Below are 21,202 nucleotides of genomic sequence, written 5' to 3' on the forward strand. Positions count from 1 at the left end.
TGGTTCCTGTTCCACCATCAGCCCTCCATCACCCACACGTAGCAGAGGGGAGGCTGTCTCGCTCTAGCTTGCTGGGTGACAGCAGGCCTGGTTTGGCTGGCAGAGAGGGGTGCTGATGGGCACCAGCAGGATGCTAGTTTTGCCTAGATGGCTCTCCTCTGCCAGCCGTCTCACGGTCCAGCTCAACATATTTCCTTATCGGAGCGTTCTGCACTGTCATTCTGATTGGTTACTTATGCAAATCTCATCCCATTATCTTTCATAGAAATTATTTCGATCCCAGTGTTTAGAGTTGAACGAGCACAGCAGTGATGCTCATTGAATTGAAAAAGTGGTCTGAAAAAAGTCCACATTTCTAACAAACTCTCGGATGCGGTTTCTGCATAATTGAGCCATACAGATCGTACTGCAACAAGTGTGAATCAAAATATAATTGTGTAATCTTTGGTAATAGGAGTATGTTGTCAAATAATCCTTCTGTTTCCCTTGTTTTATACTAAAGCTGTGATGGCGGTGATAAATGGTACTAATCTCACACTGATCCCATAACCAAATACACCAGGTCGCTTCCATGCTTGACCTCCTTGAGGGCACTGCAGCAATCTCTCAATAACTCCTGTTGTATGGCCTCCTGATCCATCTTGATCCCTGGAGATAAATACAGTGAAAACATGTCGCCATAATTCAGGCCGCCCACGGGGGAGATGGAATGTGCTGTGAGGGCTCGGACGCCCGCCGCTCTCATTGTGATTTATGCCCCTTTCTACGTCTTGCAGGGGTGAAAGGAAATTGGAAAAGCTTTGTTGGAGGTGACCGTGTGTTTGCAGCGTGGACCTGGATGCTTCTCTAAAGGACACCATGGTCCCCCTGACTGTGCCACGGCTTCTCCTGCTTCACTCTGTCCTCGTGTGCAGCCCGGGCCTCCTCAAAGCCCAGTTTGAACTTTCACAAGGGCAGGTATTTATGTCCAGTGATTAGCATAAATACATACAGGGAAGCAGAAGGTGCGATGACCTTCCTGGACAGTAGAGGAATGGTCTCTCGCAGTCACCAGTCTCTCAGTGACGTTATGAAGGAACATCACTCCCTCGATGTGTGTGTGAGGGTCGAAGTCTAATGTGCAGCTGGGCAATGACAACATGTCCCCTGAATGAAAAAATTTATATTTTTTGTATGCTTACCAGACTGTGAAATGCAAATGAATCATCAGGACAGGGAAGACTCATATGGAACACTGTCTCTCAGCATGTGAATAAAGCTATTCTTATCTTCAAAAGGGAAACAGAATCTGAATAGTCAACTAACCACACTCACCACGTTGAAGACAAAGCAAATACTGTTTTTCAGTTAACTCTCAACAGGGTGATGGGAGGAGCTTTTTGTGAAGCTGTTTTTAACTCTTCACTTGATTTATTGGTTGCAGAGAGAAATATGGTTGGTTGAAGTGTGTAAATAGTCTCCCTTTGTCGAAGTGCTACAGCCTGATTCAAACAACCAAACAACACAATCTTTATTATCTGTATTTGGCCTAATGCTTTTTCAGCAGCCTTTCCATTTTTCTTTTCTTTTGATAGACTCATTATCTAGTACTGTTAAGTTCTTCAGATGCACCATTGTGCTAAGGTACAGTCCATTTTAGCAAAACTAAACAAAAGAAGGCCATTCGACTGTAAATGTGTTTCTTTATCATCCGTTCTCTCGGTTGAGTACAACAGGAGTAATTGTGCTGTTTTTAAAAGGGTGAGGCATGGAAACCGATTCTGCTGCTCCTTGATAATAGCGGTATGTAATCCACCATAAGCTTTCTGGAAAGAGCCCCCTTCCTGACAGTCTCTTATTAACTGGTGCATTGTGGAGGCTGAGAAGAGGACAGGGCCTCTGAAGAATGTGGCCAAGCTTTTGGTTATGATGAGAGAGGTTCATGTTGTCATGCTTGTGACAGGAACATGACATCCGACATCAGAATGTTTTAATAGCACTTTTTTAAAGAATATGATTTTCCATGAAAAATCTGAGAAATGTTGCCCTCTCACACATCGTTGCACAGGCAAAGACATTTGACAAGGAGCAATTATGACGTTGTTATTGAAAGGAAATGGATGAGGTAGAAAGAGAGAAACTCATTCCGTTAATGGAAGATTAGCCCGGTAATAAAAGGGTTGAGCAAATGCCAGCAGTTTTTCCCATTACTTTCAAAGAAGCAGTTGCTGACTGGAATCTGTATATACATCTGAAGAATTTGAAATAGAAAAAACCTCTTAGGAAGTAATGGACAAATGGATTCATATGTGTGGTCAATAGATACAGGCATTGATCAATAAAGCCCTTGTCTTCCAGTCGGCTGATATAACACAGCCATGGAGGCCGGCCCCTCAGTGGCATGAGGTGTGTGCTCCCACACGCTATACTGAACACCAACACAGCGTGGAATAGGTCACATGCCATTTGATGCAGTATCACAGAGTTTTGCAGCGTTGCAGTGAAACATTTATTTGAAGCGTCTCACCGTGCCAGAATCCTGCTCTGCGCTTGATGCCATTGATATCCCCTGCGAGACGCTTCAGTTTACGAGTAAGCCAAACTGTGAATGTCCCTCATATGTCTCTGAGAATCTGTCAAATGCTGGTAGAAAGCTGAGCGTGTGTTGTGGCCGGGGCTGTTCAGAGACAGCAGGGCTGAGAATACCTGGGCTCGCTTCTCTCTCCCTCCCTGGGTCAGTCCAGGTGTACCAGGCAGGGATCCAGGAAAGTGGAGAGTAGGAGCTGTGAAAGTCCTCGTAAGTAGCAGTCCTTTTCTCTCTGTGGATGCCAGAGGCCACACGTCCTGGGGCTGGGCCCTCTCTGTCAGCATCCATCAGCTCACACTAAGCACAGGAAGTGTTAGGAAAGGACCTGGGGCATATTTGGGGAAGGGACACCAAGTAGGATTCCTCAAAAACACACTGCACCTTGTGTATGTGTTTTGAGGCATGTGGATTGTGCTTCAGGCAAAGCTTGAATGCTTCATTGGCATCATGTTGAGATTGTCAGTGTGTATGACAACCTGGACGGATTTGTTGCGTGGGTGAATGAGAGTGGTGATAGCAGATGTCATCGTGAAACTCCTTCCTCTTTTCCGGTGACTGGCTGCTTGACCTGACAGTGACACTGTGGGTCAGGGCTGCAGAGACAGACTGGAAGAAACTGGTTCCAACAGGACCTTTAGAAGATGAATGGTCTCATTTCCTTTCAGAGAAGCCGTGTTGTCTGAAATGTCATTTCACTTCATGTACTGTAGTCACATTGCCTTCTGCAGGTGAGGTGAAAGGTTGTAAGGCAGAGCACTAGTCTGACTTTCAACTGACTTTAACAGTAACTGACACCTGGCACATGACATGTATGGGACCAGACGTCTAGGCCCTGTAGCCAGATCTTCAGACTGTGCAACCACACTGCTCTACACTCACCTATACAAACACAGTCATTGTGCAAAACTGAAAGCTCTCCAGTAAAGGATTTCCATGCCACCTAAGTGGCTGTCTACACAAAGCAAAATAGATGTCTCTATTGCTGTATGGTAAAGTGGGAGCAATAGTTTAGACATACAATTTGTTTTCCCTATTTCCCAAGAGCCCACCTAAAGACAGAAATCAAGCCACTAGCCATACTCTGCAGAACTATCCAGTCAGCAAAGGCACACAACACCAACAAAGAGGATTACAGCCTGAGTACCAATGGGCAGAATGGATTTGGGATTGGAGTGGAGACTTGGCCAGACACTGCTGTAGTAAACCCCCCTGTCAGAGACGACTGTGTGTTGGCAGGTCCCACAGGTAGTCAAGACAAACATCAAAGGGAGGAAAAGGTTATCAGAGCCAGTGAACGGCCCCCCACGGCCGGCACAGGGATGTCCGTGACTGGGCCCAGATCCCACTCCGTTGTCTAGACAAAGCAGCTTGGACTGGGGCATGTGCTCTAACTGGTCAGGGGAGCTGTGTGGTCCTTGTAATGCTTGGCATTCCTTGTGTCGTAATCCCCCCTTTCCCTTCGTAGCCGTTAAAGCAACCCCCCCCCCCCTTTTAACAATTTCTGATCTTTCTCTTGCTTGATCCCTCCATCCTCGCCTCTTGTTGTGGCCTGCCATCTTTGTTTCTTTCTTCCTCCCTCTGTCTTCCCTTCTCCTTCAGCCCGCTGTCACATGTGCCGCTCCGGAGGAGGGGAAAAAAATGGGTTCAGAACAGTTACCATGGCAACTGAATCTCAGAGCTGAGCCAGTACTCTTACGCGCTCTCTCTCTCTCTCGCTCTCTCTCTCGCTCTCTCTCTCTCTCTCTCTCTCTCTCTCTCTCTCTCTCTCTCTCTCTCTCTCTCTCTCTCTCTCTCTCTCTCTCTCTCTCTCTCTCCTTCTCCCTCCTCTCTCTACTCTTATATTAAAGCCACTTCTTTGTGATCAGAACAATGAGAAAGAAAGGGAAATGCAAGTAATGGACAGTGGTACACTAAAAAGGAGGTGTTCCAAAATGTCATTACAGGGCTTCTTTTCTTTGTTCTACTTGTGCTGTGCTGGACTAAACCATAAAGCATTTGATCAATAGAGCACAGTGTGTTGTGATAGTAACATCTTAGCAGGTCTGCTTATATAGAATGGTGCTAGACGGCTTGCAGCTGGAAGCTGTACTTTCTCCTCTGCAGAGGTGATGACTGTGTGTCGATGGAGGGGGGCTCTTATAGGTAATGGTGTGTGACTGGAATTTGAATGTATTTATTAGAGTTCATCTTATTCCTGTGACATCAGTCCATAGTAATTTCCTAATTAATCGAAATCCATTAAAGATCTCAGGATTAGACCTAAAGTGAGTGTTTGAATGAGAGAGTGACAGAGAAAGAGAAAGAGAGAGAGAGGGGGGAGAGGGGAAATGGGGAGTGTGTGCTTGCCTGTGTATTAAACATCCCACTCTAATAAGAGCAGTACTGTGCAATATTGACTTACATAGCACTTTAAATCATGCATAGCTAAATCATTCACAGCCAATACGTGCTCTTCTATCGATCCAGGAGAAAGCGAAAGTTATGAAAGATGTGAGTCGTTATTTACTGACTGGGTGTGAAACAGAACGATTGGCTGTTTTATCCTCAAACAAGGGGCAAGTTTGCCTGGACAATGTTTTCAAACCTGTGTCATTGCTGGCAGAGGAACGTGATCCACCCCATAGCTATTACAGGCACACTTAAATGGTTGTCATCTCAGCTGATGATGCCAATGACTGCCGTGTATCACCACAGCACCATAGAGGCTCACTGAGTACTTGCTGGGTCTTTCAATCATACAGATTAAAGAGGTGTACAAACATGAACGACGCTGGGTCATTGAGAGGCGCCTCAAGTGAGACTGAGGCTGTCGAAGAGACAGAGAGGATAGGAGAGAGGTACACGTGTCTCCTTACTAAGACTCGTGGGAGACCGCTGCACAATAGGAGGGTATGCCTGGCGGTCATTGACTTGATTCAGCCGCTGACGGAAAATTGATTTAGCACCATACAGCCCAGAGCTCAGCTGGAACCGACAGCCGGGGAAGACGAGGCCCACAGCAGCTGACACACTGCTCCCCCCCGCTCTTTTTGTCCCAGAGGAGAGAAATTCATTTGGTTAATTCTGTGTGATTTTAAGTAATGAGACAGCCGAGTATGTGACGGCACTGAGGAGGATGTAGGGCTCTCTTCATGCACAGTCGCACACTAGGTGTCAGACCCTCTCAGGGTGGCTGAGCCCCCCTCCCCCCTCCCCTCGCAGAGACCCAGACCCCCAGAGGAGCACCCCTCCTCTCTCTCCCTGTATGAGGGTGATATGATTTGTGTCGCGAGGGCAGAAGGCGCTTCAGGGTCAGACGGAGGATTGGATTACAAGCTCCCAAGACATTGCATCTGATGCTCTGCTCTGGTGTCTTCTATGGAGGGCTGACCGGATCTGACTGCGTTGAGGGTAATGCCATCTGAGAGTCCATTTCCAGTCATTTCCCCTTGTACGGAGAACAACAGTGGCATGTCAATGGATGACCAAACAACTGTAAGATGACCTAGCCTGACGGTCTCTAAACTAGCCTTAGAGCCCCTCCCCGTCATGGATGGGTTTACACATCCTCCCACACCGTAGCTGTTTTGTTCACACCACCAGCTGTAGCCCTACTGAATGCAGACTGTACTAATACTAATATGACTCATTTTGAGTAATAAATAGGCAAATACTGGTACTCCATCTCTATATATGCATATTCATCATTTTCAGACCCACTATCTTGCCTAGGGTAAAATTAATTAACTTGCATTTTCTGTGATTATAGTCTTAGCGACAGAGATTGTCGAAATTAAAGACTTGTCGAGGGATTTTCTTTATCGACATGGATGTCTTTGATGAAAAGGTGCTTTCAGTAATGCTGAGTGGTCACTAAAACAAGTTGACAAGTTGACCCCAGAATGTGTTTTCTGACGATTTGTTTTCCTTATTTGGTGGCATGGAAGTTGAGTAACTGTATAAGGATCATTCACTGACTGTGTTGAAGAAATGAGATGTACTTCTGTTAATCACAATCAGTTGATCAGCTAGTGCCTTATTGTCTGGTCATGGATTCTAAGCTATTCATTCATTCACATATTGTATTGAGTGTCTCTGTCTCTGCCTATACCAAACGTCAATTGGCTGTATGTTATCTTTGTTTTTATCAGTTCATGATGAACACCATCCTCTGACCTTCATGCGAGACTTCAATGAGACTTTACTTGTACCCATGTGTGTGAACTGGTCATATTTATGTCAAGGTGTTTGATAAGCTCTCACTCCAATCAGCCCAGAACCTAAACTGGTATTCACACTGTTCTAGTGAAGATGGACAGAACATTCTTCCACAACTGCGTCTTTTGTTTTTTTTGCACAATTGCAACTGTGCAAACAGCACAACTTATACCACTACCATGCCAGTAAGTAAGGTTTTACAAGTTCTGTGTTTTTCTTTTTCCCTCTCAGGTTTGAGCTGATTTGCTTTGGCTGCAGAGCTAGGCCCTGAGTCTGGTACAGAAGGCTGTAGAAGTGTCCTCCCACCTGAGGGGGGCAGTAGCTGTCATGCAGGACTCTGCCTCGGATGGCAAGATGGCCAAACATGTAAGAGACATATCTTCAGAATAACCAGAATAGCATGCTGGCTTGCACACTGCAAAAAGTAATCATTTGCATTGACTTAGTATGTATTGGGACATATTAAATATTTCACTAGCATACTAAATATGATTGTAGTATGGATATTGGGATGCACCCATTATCTTCCGTAATATTTCTGCAACCTTTTGTCATGCTGAACACTGAAAAACATTTATGCACTTCATGCTATCACCCTCCATTTGACACATATACAAACATTTTGTAATGTGTACAAGATAATATGGTTTGCTGAAGTTTGAGCTGTGATTGTTTGATCCTTTGCCCTTAGGATCAAGACTCCAAACCTCTAGATGACTACAGGGACACAGATGATCTGTCAGAGAAGACCACCCCCAGCAAGATGCCCAAATCACCACAGAAGTCCTCCAAGCGGCCAAAGACTGCCCCTTTCAAGGTCACCCTTCTTGATACCACCGAATATGAGGCAGCAATCGAGGTAAGCATCTGAGGATCACTATGATCTCCGATATAATACCATGTTTTTCAATAACAGGATTACATGGACCTGTTCTGCTTTGAATTTAACAAGAAATTATATTAATCACTGCCCAATATGACATTCCTACAAATATATTTTCTTTGTTGTCGTTCGCCTTGCAGCAGATGCAACTAGTTTCACGACGAGGTGGTCGTGTTGTGTTAGCTGCAGAGAACAGATAAGGCCGTCACACAGAGGATGTCAGAGGGAGAGATTCAGGCAGGGAGCTTGGGCAAGGCCGAATCAAGGTTGCACATTCGAGTGAACACACCCTCATAACAGGCCTGTAGAGGAGTAGTGGATCATGTTAGCACATGTGCAGTACAAGGATTCGTCATCCTCCACAATTATTCCCATTGTTTCAATTGACTATGCGGCACATTACAGTTGGTGCATTCTTTTTTTACATGCTGTTTGGGAGCATTTGTATGAAGACATCCAATATGTTGACAGTGAAAGTGTGTTGTGATAGGAGAAGTGATTGGTCATATGTTCAGCAAATATGTGTTTCTGCTGGACCAGTGGAGCATGTAACTAGCCAATAGTGGCAACCACAGTATCACCGTCGAACAGTGCTGGCCCTCTCCTGCTCTCCTACCCCCTTGGCGTGACATTGAGAGAATATCGTCCCATTGCAAGAGTTATGTTAGAGTTCTTCCCATCAGCTTGTCAGTGAAATTAAAATGAATTTTTGGGCAAAGAGAAGCTGTTCAATCGGCATGGCATGTCTCTGCGTTGAACCATCATGCGTGTGTTTTGGCAGGGGCATATGGCATCAGGCTGTTAGTGGATAGGGAGCCGTATGGCATGTGCCCTCTCTCTGCAACTCCTCCCCCACATCCCTCTCCTTGATACAAACATGGCAGAGTAGAAATGACCTGGTCAGATGAAATCCACCCTTGCATAACAACCTGGGAAAGAATGATGGGAAATCCATAGTCATTAAATGTTGCTGTCCAGGTGCAACGAAGGAGAAACCAGGATAGTGTTATTGGTGGGGTGTTAATGACAGCAGCCCCTTACTTATGGTAATGGGTGTAACCCCTTACAAACAGACGGGAGTGTGATTGTGTGTGAGTGTGATGAAGGCGTCACCTTGTGTGGGGAGTCTTTGAAAGATCAATGGAAAACACACGTTCACTATATGAGGATCCAGGCCTTTGACTTGTACCCCTCCTTGAATCTCTTAATATAGCAGTCTGCTTCTAGATGTACAATTGAATCCCTCTCTACACGCCCTGTTTACATAGTCAGCTGCTGTACAGCATTATCAGAAGTCTCTCACCTCATTCCTAGAAAGGCATGCTCCTTCCTGTGCTTCATTGCTGAGTTGGAATGTCAGGCCTGCCCTATCAACCCTCCTACACGCTTCAGGGGTTAATAATAATAGCTCTGAGCGAAGACAGGCACCACTTTGTGACAACTTTCACGAGAAGAGCTGCAACATTTAGGGGTTAATTAGCCCATCTCGTCACGGCTGCTTGGCGTCCCTGGGCACCGGGCCCCCCTGCACACCCCTGGTAGCCTCTCTGTCCACTGGGGCATTGCACCACCAGCCCACACATGGAGAAGCCAGACTGTGCTGGGGTGTGCGGTATCTTTTTGGTGATGAGCTAGGAAGTACGGGAAATGACTGTGCAATTTGGTTTTGTTCTGGAGAACAATGACGGGGATTTGCTTGGGCTTGGAGAGTGGAGTTAAATTAATTGCTTTGAATCAAGGGTGTGTCCATGGAGAAAGACTTCTCTGTCTGACTGATGTGCCCACGTATTTCTACCAGCTCTCCAATAACATACTGCCACCCTCACCTGTACATCCACCACCAACAACATTGCTGTGGGGACCTGTAGTGGGTAACATAGTCAATACTCTTCAGAGCTTTTCATGCGTTACCCACAATTCCATCACACACACTGAGGCAAAAGCAGACTTAATAGGACTCATCTTTACGCCCCGGCCTTGAGATTTTAAGGAGTGAGATAGGGAAAGAAGCAAACTGCATGTTGTTTCCCTGGCAACGGCTTGCTCTGTTTAACTGTCACTGCCAAAATGTGTCTCTGGGGAAGGCAGGCGTTCAAGTCGCCCAGATGCTCACAACCCACAGAGCCACACAGAGTGCTCTGGTAAAACCGCCCAGGGAAAAGTGCACTCAAATGTGTGTGTTTATGTGTGTTTGTGTAGTTCTAAGATGTGCTATATCAACTGGTCTTTTGGGTAGACTAATGGTTGGCTTATTGGGACAGGAAATTACCTCTCACTGTCCTAGAAAAAAAAGGAGACAAATACCACAGTGATGTTCAGCAGCAGCATCTGTTTATCTGATTTGAATGTGTTGCTTTTGTTCTAGTGCTTGCTTGCCATGTTGACAGCTTTATTCTGAGATCCTTTTTGTCAACTATTTTAAGCACCATGAATATAATACAGCACTCAGGAGCTCAAGTATTACATTGTGTTAACAAAACCAGAAGCTGTCTTGCTGTTGGCCAATGCTAACATATACAGTATGGTTGAACTGTCAACACTCATTACAGCTAAATAAGGTGTACTGGACGAAAACCTCCCACTATTTTTGTCTTTGCAGAAGCACACCAAAGGACAGGTGCTGATGGACATGGTGTTTGAACATCTCAACCTGCTTGAGAAAGACTACTATGGCCTGACATTCAGTGATGCGGACAGTCAAAAGGTCAGTGGCTATATCATCTCGGACTTGCTGTCATGTGAAATACTGTGTTCAGAAGAACGTGCAGCGTTTCATCTATCAAATGTGGAAAAAAAACAAACAAAAGAAAAAAGTAGACATTTTCCAGGCAGGGTAAGCTAATTATACAGTCATTGTAATTATGGCTTTTGTGTCACAGGTTATGGTTTGGCTCTAAGAATCCTCTCAATAGTCCTAACTGTCAGGCTGTTTAAGGACATCCTGTGTTGTGGGCAGAGTGGGTTCACCCTGTTTCGCCTTCCCCTGGGGCAGGTATCTGGTAACATGCTGAACAGGAGGAGAAATCCACCCACCGCACACCCAACATAAGGACTGTCTCCAGTCACTACAGTATATACCACTTGTGTGTGTCCAGACTTAGATAATGGCATGTTGGGACTTGTATCGAGCAATGGAAGTAGTTGAACAAAACAGAGCCTCGGCTCTAGGGGGACAAAGAGGTAAATTGGATACAAACTGAATGCTTATCTCTTATAGAGAACAGAGTTATCTCAGGGCAGCTGGAGCTTTGGGTCAGGGGTCCTCGCTGACTTAAAGCCAAACAAGATGTGAAATGTGCTTTCAGACCCTCCTATTTGCTGCTCTGTGAGGTTATAATCCTCCCACCATTCGGTGAGAACATCTAATGTGTGTATGATTGCTTTGTGAACTATGACTGCAGCACTCCTGAGCTGAGCAGTGAACAGTGAACAACGGGAATCCTACCGGAGCTCTATAGAGAGGAGACAAAGAACACAAAACGCTTTAGTAATTGAGTGCTCTTTGGCCCGGGCAGAAGTCAGATAAATTCAGAATGATAATAAAAGCTTGGAGACCCTTAAAGGTGTCGAACAAACTAATTAAGAACAATAGGGACTCACCCATCGTGTATGTGTGTGTCCATGTGTGTGTGTTTGTGTGTGTTTGTGTTTCTTTCTGAAATGTGTATAACAACTTGGCAGGACCCATCACAGTTTGTGAAGGATGGCCACAGTGTTGCTGTCTGCTGTGCAGTTTGAAACTTTCACGCTTCTGACCTCCCGCTGGCAGATGTGATACTGTCTGCCAAAAATACTCTCAGCACTAATAAGCAGTTGGCAAGTGCCATTCAGCCGTGGAAAGCTTACTATCAGCTTTCTGCAACATTCTGCATAGCATGGCAGCATTTACCATGCAGTAGACACACTCCTGCGTAAATCACCCGTCTTGAGTTTGCAAGGAGGAGCTGGTTGGCGCTGAATTAGTCGTGTGAGATTGTGTGTGGGGGTATATTTTGTTCCAGAAACAGCGCCTCGTGTGGTGATTTACATCATTACACTGATGTGGCTTGAAAAGAGCTGACGAAATAAGTGGCCCAGTGGCAATTTAGTATCACAATAGGCAAACAGATGTTGGAATAAATGCTCCACTCCCTCTGTAGAATAGCACAGTGGGGGAAGGCGTACTTCCTTTCATTTAAACATATGGGGAGGCTTTCATCAACAACCTCGTCTGCAATTATAGCCAGGGAGTGGACCAGAGTGTGGCAACAGAATGTGCAGTTGCCTTTTTTTCTGCAGCCCCCTTGTGACTCCTTCTTCCTGTGTTTCAGAACTGGCTGGATCCATCCAAGGAGATCAAGAAGCAGATGCGCAGTGAGTATCTGCTCAGTCACGCAGCACGTGCACGCCAGCTGCTCTCAAATGTCACATAGTCATTTACGTGAATTCTATACAGCATAGAAATATATAGTTAGCAGTTAGTGGTGAGTACTTTATTGATTCCCAATGGGAAATTGTGGTGTTGCAGCAGGCAAGACGAAGAAACACGAAGAATGTAAAATGTAAACCAAATACAAAATGTATAAAATACAAAATACCTAAAATATTCATAGTTTTGTTTGAATGTATCTGAAATGTATTATTATGTGGGCTTGTTTAGGCTCCTATTGAGACACATGAATACTGTATGTAGTTCACCGTACGTGTCTTCATTCTTAAGCAGCAGCTCCTCATCCCATTGGGTTCATATCTGTCCTCAGCTGCTCCCTGGAACTTTGTCTTTGCTGTCAAATTCTACCCCCCAGACCCCTCCCAGCTTACAGAGGACATTACCAGGTAAGGAATGGGATGGGCACAAACGTGCATTTTGAAAGCAGTAGTAAACCCCCCTTAAAGGATTGGAAATTCCACAGACTTCGATGGCTTGTCCTTCCTGTTGGAGCTTGCCTACAGACTTGGCCAGTTCTGTCTAACGTCCTCCTTCTTGTTTGTCCCCTGGCAGGTATTACCTGTGTCTGCAACTAAGGGATGACATGCTATCAGGTCGCCTGCCCTGCTCCTTCGTCACCCACGCCCTCCTGGGCTCCTATGCCGTCCAGGCCGAGCTGGGAGACTACGACCACGATGACCATGGCACCGACTACGTCAACGACTTCCGCTTTGCCCCCAACCAGACTCGCGAGCTGGAGGAGAGAGTGATGGAGCTGCACCGCACCTACAAGTACGTACACTCCACGTGTTTCCGTTCAGTGTCTCGTTTCGCCATATATACTGTACAACGCTGTGTCTCTGCTTCTCCCGTGGAGCCATTGGATCCTGCTGGTAAGCTGTTACTCACATAGTGTCAAATGGCCCGCCACACATATGTTGATAAATTACACCACATTTCCCCAGCATCTGTCATTTCTGTCTCCACACAGTGCCTCGCCAATATGTCGCCACTTCCCCGGTCTCAGGGTCCACTCCCTGCTTTAGACTGGCACTGGCGGTTGGCATGATTCCATTGAGATTTAGTGTTGTGGTGGGTGGAAGTGGTAACATGGAAAGAATACCAGGCTTATTACTAAAAACTATTTAGCACATTCTATGTGGTTGTGCACTGTTGAAACATGTGTGGTGGTTTTGGTGGTTATTCTTTGTACTTTGTTTCAGGGGTATGACTCCAGCTGAAGCAGAAATTAACTTCCTGGAGAATGCAAAGAAGCTGTCGATGTATGGAGTAGACCTCCATCATGCCAAGGTCAACTCTAGAACAGATTTTAATTATGTTCATTTTTGTCCCCTACAAACGTATTCCCTTATCATGCTGATGTGGTCTCTTTACGTCCTGTGTTCTCTAGGATTCAGAAGGGATAGATATCATGCTGGGGGTTTGTGCCAATGGACTGCTGATCTACAGGGACCGTCTGAGGATCAATCGCTTCGCCTGGCCCAAGATCCTCAAGATATCCTACAAGAGGAGCAACTTCTACATCAAGATCCGCCCTGGAGAGGTACTGGAATGCCCTTATTCATGTCCTGATGAAAAAGTTTTCTCTAAATTCTTTTCATTTTTTGGTCCGTTTATAATCATTTTCAAATGAACGCAAGACAATAACACAGTTAAACTCAGAGAGGAGTAATAGAATGAACCCCAACGTTTTCCCAGCCTTGCCGCCATTTCTTTCATGGTTGGAATGTAGCGGTGCAGCCTAGAATGTGAGATAAGTGACGATCAGTCAATCCGATGGACCAGACACTGTATTTGGAAAATCTCATGAGTTCCTCCCTCAGGGTGGAAGTGGATGCAGTCTGTCTGGGTTAGTGCTGCTGCACAGCAACTTATCCACCATGCTGAGTGCCAGTTTGACAGGCTGTCTGGCCAGGCCCCAGTCAAGGCCCACTGTGAGCCTCTGAAAGAGACGGATAAAGAGAGCCTTTATTTGCTCAATGCAGCTGCAGAACTAACCAGAATGAGGGGTTGGGAGTATAAATATAGAGCCATGAATGCCACCCTCAGGCTGATTCCCAATGCCGTTGATCCCTAACTCGGCATGTCAGATAGTCGGTCAGCATGCTTGACAAAGTGTCATTCCTTATCATGATTCCTTTACATTGACGAGCATAGGGACCTACGCTTCTGTCCCATTGTCACACTGCTGACAGTATCATGCAGAACACATCGTGTCAGTGTCCTGCTGGTTGTGTTTCTGTTCATTAAGGGCATCTGTACGAGACTGTCTTCAACCATTCACTAGGAGAACACACATACACACCTGCCACTTCTTCCTCCTAACATCTCTCTCTTCTCCTTTTCTCACCTCCCACTTTAAACCCAGTATGAACAGTTTGAGAGCACCATTGGTTTCAAGCTCCCCAACCACCGAGCAGCCAAGAGACTGTGGAAAGTCTGCATTGAGCACCACACCTTCTTCAGGTAAGCTTTCATCTGCTTTCCCAGGAGAGGGGTGGGGTCACACCTGTTTATGAAGCACCTGTGCAAGATGGCCTACTAGGTCATGGTCCTGTGCACCCTTGGATTTGATCAAACTTCTCTCCACACCTCGCTGTGCTTAGGCATCGCTGGGCATCAGAACTGCAGCATATCTTGCAGAAAGAGCTTCGGTGTGATTCCACCACAGCTTTGATCACAGCGCTCTCACACCCAAGGCATTTGCCTCATCTATGTTCACATCTACACCATGACTCAGGCTGTTTTTCGTCTTCACAGTTTTGTCTCTTAGCCCTCGTGTATTAACTTGTTTCTCTTCTCTGCTTCATTGCGTGGTTTGCCTTGGGGCTTTGGAAGGGATTCACCCCAACATAACTGTGGGAAACATGTTGACATGGTATTGTGGATGTATATATACCTTTCATTTTCAAGGTGTAAGTCTTTGGGCTTGCTCTGTGTGACCCTCAGGCTGGTGTCCCCGGAGCCTCCCCCCAAGGGGTTCCTGGTGATGGGCTCTAAGTTCCGTTACAGTGGGAGGACCCAGGCCCAGACCCGGCAGGCCAGCGCCCTCATAGACCGGCCTGCCCCTCACTTTGAACGCTCGGCCAGCAAGAGGTACTTGCTATCTCGCAGCTTGGACGGAGGTAAGCACCGTGTTCTGAACCCGTTCTCTCTCACCTCTGTCGACGTCTGTGAACCGTGCCTGTGGTGTTCTAACCCTGACCCTGCTCTGGTTTTTCAACCATCCTCCATGTCCTCAGCAGAGTTCTCCCGACCGGTCTCGGCAATGTGTGGGAACCAAGACGAGCTGTTTCAGCGCAGTGTCAGTGGTCACCCCCACGTACACAGCCCCTCGGGGGATGAGCAGGACACTGAGCTGGAACCCAGTCTGGACCAGGACCAGGACCAGGACGATGAGCACGACCTGGATCAGAAGGAGGAAGACGTGGAGGACCAGGAAGAGGTGACCACTCCCAGCAGAAAGAGGGAAATTAAGGTACAGTTGTGTAGATGATGGAACTAAATCATCACTGTTTGCATGTTGGCTTTGAGCCTGGTCTGACTTCTGCCATCCGTTCTCCAGATCCACAATTTACGTGTATACTGTAGTGATGAATGTGTATCCCTACAGTCGGAATAATGACAGAGCCCAACACAGTGTCCAAAACGGTACTGACCCTTAAGTGTTCAATGAAAGCTTGGTCAGGCATGTACATCAGTCACATTTTCTTCAGTCATTTATTGCAGTGGGGACTCGATGATTTGTCACACTAACTGTAGTACTTAGCAGCTTATGCTTACCAGTGCACACTCGCTGTTCCTGCTAACTGCTGTGGTGAATGTTTTCCACTTCTCTGTCATGGTGGTGATCCTCCCACCTCTGCAGCTCATTCTGGCTCCCCCTGCCTGTCACTAACGGGCTCTCTCTCTTTAACCCTTGCTGGCTAAAGGAGGATGCTGAGTCACATCTTGAGAGTAAACAGGAGGTATTTGGTTTGCCTGGTACACTCTGTTCTGTCTGCCTGTCTGTCTGTCTACCTGCCTGTCTGTCTGTCTGTAGGTCTGTCATTCCAGACTGGATTTGTGTCACCCTCAGTAGTTGCATATGTAATAGTAGAGGTAGCAAACAGGAGGACATGTGTAGTATGGTACTATATGGTCCTTGGAACCATGTTGTTGTGTTTCACCCATAGTATGGTATCAAGTTGCAAAATGTGATGGAAATGCGGTTAAAACAATGAAAGTTGTAGTTCCTTGGAAGCCTGTTTGGCCATCTTTATTTATGTAGGTCTGTCTTCATGTCAGTCTGTGGACTTGTCTGTCTGTCTATGGGTTTGTCTGTTTGTCTATCTATGAGTTTGTATGTCCATCCGTCCATTGTTTGTGCCTTCCTGCCTGCTTGCCTTCCTCCCTGACTTAACGGCTCCGGCCTCCCTCTCTGTCTCTACATCCCCCCCCCCCCCTCCAACACACCCCCCTGTCCCCATGCTGTCACCTGTGCCATGCCCTAACTAAGCCCCCTCAGTTGGACCAGGAGACCACCCCTCGGCACAAACAGGAGGTACAGCCTAGCTCACTGTGTTCAATCACTATGCTTAGTGGCCAGCTTCTCTGTTTGTGTCTCTCTACGGCCCTGCTGAGAATTAGGAAGCCCCAGACATCAAGCCAGGCAGGAAGTGATTCTGCTCCTATCCAGTGTCCAGTTATAACACTCAGAGTTACATAAGGAGCTATAAACACGGTGATACAGTATCTAATATTGCATTTCATTGCAACAGAATCTGTTATACAATACAGTGTGTTACATAATATCAAAGTAAAGTAACTCTATGTCATTGAGTTTTTCATGAGAGAAAAATACACTTCTTAGTCCTTATTGAAAATACATTTGTCATTTAAATAAATGTCTGAACTTGATGTTTTACTACACTTATTTTTGGAATCCACGTGTTCCTTTTGTATTTTTTACCACTGTTCAGGCCTCATTTGATTAAATGCATTATTGCCTTTAGAGAATATATACAAAGCTGCATGGCAAAACTGAGTTGTTTTTATTTGTGTCATCTCAATGAACAATGTATGCTGTCACTTTAATTTCACATTTCACCGTTTTTTTATAAGGTCCGAGCCATTTTTATTCCTAGATTGACTATTGCAAAAATAATGCAATCACTGCTGCTGAAGTACTTGATCCATGTGGTGAAACCTCATCATTAGGCGACATTAGTGAAACCTCATCATTAAGCGACATTAGTGAAACCAAGGCATTATCTTTGTCACTTTCTGGTGTTTCTGTGGAACTTCGTTGGCAGTGTGTGATGCATCATTTAAAATCATGTTTCGGTCACTAAAGCACGCAAATTGTAATTAAATTGAATTTAATGTGTCAATTTGATTACTGTGGTTGTAATTTATATATCAATGTATTTCTAATAGACTTCTGTTCCGGCTACCCTCTTTTTCTCTCTTTCTGCCTATATCCATTTTGTGTCTCTGTAGTTTTTGGATAAGCCTGAGGATATGTTGCTGAAGCACCAGGCCAGCATCAACGAGCTGAAGAGAGCGCTGAGGGAGCCCAAGTTGATGAACCGTGAGAAGCGTCTGTCAGGGTCCTCCCCAGGCGGCACCCCAGAGAAGAAGGCTGTGAGTGGGGGGTGAGGGTGGGGCGACCAGGGGTGGGAGGACCATGGGTGGTCCTTTGGACAGATCCATAGCCTCTACTTTTTTACTAGTAGTCCTACTCTCTATGTGACTTGAGGCTGATAATGCAACACTGCCTGTCATTAATATTTTGTTAGTTATTTATGCTCAGATTTCTTAGCACCAAATAGGCTTACTTATCACTGTTGCTGAGAGTGCCTGGAGATCAAGGCAGCAGAACACGCTTTGGTCCATTCTTTGTAAAAGAGGCATGACTTTTTCAGTATCAAGTTATTCAAACTTGAAGATCTATTATATTAAAACAAAAATTGAATCTAGAACAATAGATGTTGGGGTTAGAATTTGTGTGTGCCTTTACTGTAAGAACTGTCAGAGAGTTGAATGATGCATCTTTTTTCTGAAGAGAAGGCTTCATAATAAAGAACGTACGAGAACATGGAACTTGTTGTTGTAAAGAAGTGCCTGGCTGTATACTTAAGTATACTAACAGTATAACTGCAGTGATATATCAAGTTTCCAAATACTATAAGAAAATAACTTTAATGCAACATGAATAGCAGACAGCAGTAGATTTTTGATTCGTTTTATGGAATGTGAGGTACTCAGAACAATCATATGTGCTGTTATTGTGCTGTCACCTTGATTGTCTGGTAGTGAGATGCTCTTTTTGTGTCAAAGCACCCTGTCTCCTGCATCTTTTATCTCTCTCTTTGTGATTGTTCACAATACTGTACCTAGATTGCGCTCTCAAAAAGGACTTCCGTGACAAGAGCTATCTATGTCTTCTACTGACAGTTTCTCATCTGCTGTCTGAAAACAATCTGATCATAGCTGTGGGGTGTCAGACACCCTTCAGGACAAAAAGCACAATATATTTTGGTCCTGAATCTGAGGAAAAAATGTAATCCTTTGGACTGAATGCTGACAAAGTTTGTCTCAGAATCCTTGAGGGTAATACTTACCAAAGATATTCAGGAAATCAACGCTTTGATGTTGTTGCAAATGTTATTTGCATTGCAAATGGCCCCTTATTTGGTTATGTAGTTGGCAACCACACAATCCAGGTAATGAGGATTGGTAGACTCTCCCAACTCTTTTCTCTTCTTGACTTGCATTTCCTTTAAACTATTGCATGTAAACACCAAGCGTACTTTGGAAAGGCAACACAAATGAGCTGCCTCTTTTCCTAGTTAACATAGTATAGTACATGGGTAACAGGGTTAGGGCTCTAATATTTGTTCTGCACTCTCTCCTCTGCCCTCTCCTGGTGGGGTTAACTCTGCCACCGGCCCCCCAGGAGGGAGGACTGGACCCTGTAAACAGTATATCTGTTGAGGGCTTCACCCAGAAGACTGTGGTCACTTCCCCAGAGGTTGCACTTCACTCTTCTACCTCACAAAATACTATAAATTACAATAGATTTTATATGTATGATGTGGTATTATTGCATTCTGTACATTCAAATGCCTCTATTATCCCTTTCTAAAGCTACTTTGTATAACACATTCATGTCATTACTTAGTTTTATGTACTGTACTGTACTGTAGAAATCTGTGATTGCAGAATAATACCTTAAAAACCTTTACATTGCTGAAGGTACCCAATATATTTCACAAAGATAAGTACATACATTCGATGTGTGCAACTGTATTTCTTTGTTTGTAAAACATGATTGTAGCTCTGAAGCAATGTTACAGTTGGCAACTCTAACTGTGTTTAATCTATACCAACATGTAGGGCTCTGAGGAGTGGGTATTGATTGAGAAACAAGACACTTATCAGGACCCTGACTGGAAAGCAGAGAAGGAAAAGAACAAAACTCGCACCTCACCTCCTCCATTAATGGCTGACTCCTCCTGGGAGAGAAAGAAAAAACCAGAGAAAGAAAGAGATAAAGCCAAGATGATACATATTGAGGTTACAGGAGATGATGGGAAAGAAACGAGAACCTGTATAGATGACTTTACCTCGTCCATATCTAAGGAAGCCTGTGAACATCCTGAACAAAGGTTGAGTAACAGCAGTCGTTTTGTGGTGGCATTAGCAGACACCCCTGAATCTCCTGAAAGGGATTCTCGACGTAAAACACCCCCGGCTTCCGATCCCTCTCCAAAGAATGACATGGTTCCAGACCCACACAGGGGAAAGGAGCAGGAGCCCCACAGAAACAGAAAAAAGCGGAGACCTCAGAGTTTAAACCTGGGAATGTCCACAGAATTCATCTATGAGAAAGAGGGGGATGGCTCCAATGAAGAGGACGAGGCATCTGACGGGGAGGAGAGGTCTTCAGAGCTAGAGGGACCAGTCTTTCATCCTGAGAGGCGAACAGCAGGATCAGAACAAAGAGAACTTGGCCCTCTTCAAGATGACCAAAGATCAAGCGAGACGAAGCAGAAGGCTGGCCCTGTGTTTGATGACTACCAGCTAGACCATAGCACCGTATCGGTAGGCGAGGACAGGGAAACTTCTCCTCATGAGATAATAAATCCTGACACAAGAATGGACCCAAAGAGTCCATTTACTGAAAGCCAGTCAGCAGACCAAGGACTAGGACCAGTGAATGGCCCGGGAAAGGCTGAGCCTGACAGTTTGCCTGCACAGTTTAAAGATGAGTCCCAGGTCAGACAGAAATGCATGGCTGACAGTAGAGACTCCACAGTGTCACAGCTGAGACAGGTCAGGACACATGAGAGAAAGGCCAGCAGCTCTGGGGGAGAGGATATTGAAGGTCTTGCTTCAGACAAGGGTCAGAGAAGGTCCTTTCAGAGACTGTCGGGCAGCAGTCAGTCAGAAATAACCAGGATTGTTCCTCTCAAGCCTGAGAGATCAAAGAGTGTCGCCTGCAAGGATGAGAAAGACAGAGAGACAGAATGTGAGAGTTTTAAGGAGAGGATTTTGAGACGAGAGTATCGTTGGTCAGTTGGTTCTCCAGAGGGATCCGAGTGGACGGACATTCCCACGTTTCATCCTGCGTTTACCCTGCCGTCTTCCAGCTCCATTGCCACTAGCGCTTATCCAGGACAACAGGTCCACTCTCTAACCTCCATTCAGAGAGACATGCAGCAGCACCCAGAGGAATGGGGCCTCGCTGATGTGGCAGGTAAAGTGGAGGATAAAACGGAAGAGTTGGTTCAGTCGCAAAGTAGAGCTGCTTGGGAGGATGCGTACCAGCCAGCGAGGGGACCCACAGAGAGTCATCTTCTCAGCTCAAAGGCTTCAGCGCTTTCGAAAACGGCTCCTCCTGCCCCACCAGTGAAAACACAGAAGGCCAGGGAGTCTGGACTCATACTCCGGAACAGCCGCAATGCCAGCAGGGAGCCTGGCCAGGACGGTGCCAAGAAGAGACACTCGGTAACTCTGCTTGGCATCTGCTTTTCAGTCATTGGAAGCAAAAGCATCGCATGAGCTTCAGACAGACTCGCACACCCATTTTCTTTTTTTGTTTTTGTTTTCAGTGACTTGAAATAATATACATACATGTAAC

General features: G+C 45.6%; 1 protein-coding gene across 8 annotated transcripts in view; it reads left to right on the top strand.

The window, feature by feature from the left end:
- Positions 1-21,202, top strand: part of LOC124470709 (band 4.1-like protein 1) — a 43,779-nt gene that overhangs the window by 15,886 nt on the left and 6,691 nt on the right. For 3 of the 8 annotated variants that reach the window (XM_047024714.1, XM_047024719.1, XM_047024715.1), the window contains exons 2-16: positions 6,995-7,129; positions 7,455-7,622; positions 10,246-10,350; positions 11,957-11,999; positions 12,386-12,461; positions 12,628-12,846; positions 13,278-13,365; positions 13,466-13,618; positions 14,444-14,541; positions 15,025-15,200; positions 15,318-15,553; positions 16,574-16,618; positions 17,557-17,700; positions 19,016-19,090; positions 19,456-21,069. In XM_047024714.1, coding sequence (XP_046880670.1) covers positions 7,091-7,129; positions 7,455-7,622; positions 10,246-10,350; positions 11,957-11,999; positions 12,386-12,461; positions 12,628-12,846; positions 13,278-13,365; positions 13,466-13,618; positions 14,444-14,541; positions 15,025-15,200; positions 15,318-15,553; positions 16,574-16,618; positions 17,557-17,700; positions 19,016-19,090; positions 19,456-21,069 — 3,279 coding nt within the window. In that variant the 5' untranslated portion in view covers positions 6,995-7,090. Of the gene's footprint in view, positions 1-776; positions 958-6,994; positions 7,130-7,454; positions 7,623-10,245; positions 10,351-11,956; positions 12,000-12,385; positions 12,462-12,627; positions 12,847-13,277; positions 13,366-13,465; positions 13,619-14,443; positions 14,542-15,024; positions 15,201-15,317; positions 15,554-16,573; positions 16,619-17,556; positions 17,701-19,015; positions 19,091-19,455; positions 21,070-21,202 lie in introns of all 8 variants that reach the window. The other 5 variants (XM_047024720.1, XM_047024721.1, XM_047024716.1 and 2 more) reach the window with 4 other exon arrangements.

The sequence above is a fragment of the Hypomesus transpacificus genome, chromosome 9, assembly GCF_021917145.1.
Source record: "Hypomesus transpacificus isolate Combined female chromosome 9, fHypTra1, whole genome shotgun sequence".
Taxonomy (NCBI): Eukaryota; Metazoa; Chordata; class Actinopteri; order Osmeriformes; family Osmeridae; genus Hypomesus; species Hypomesus transpacificus.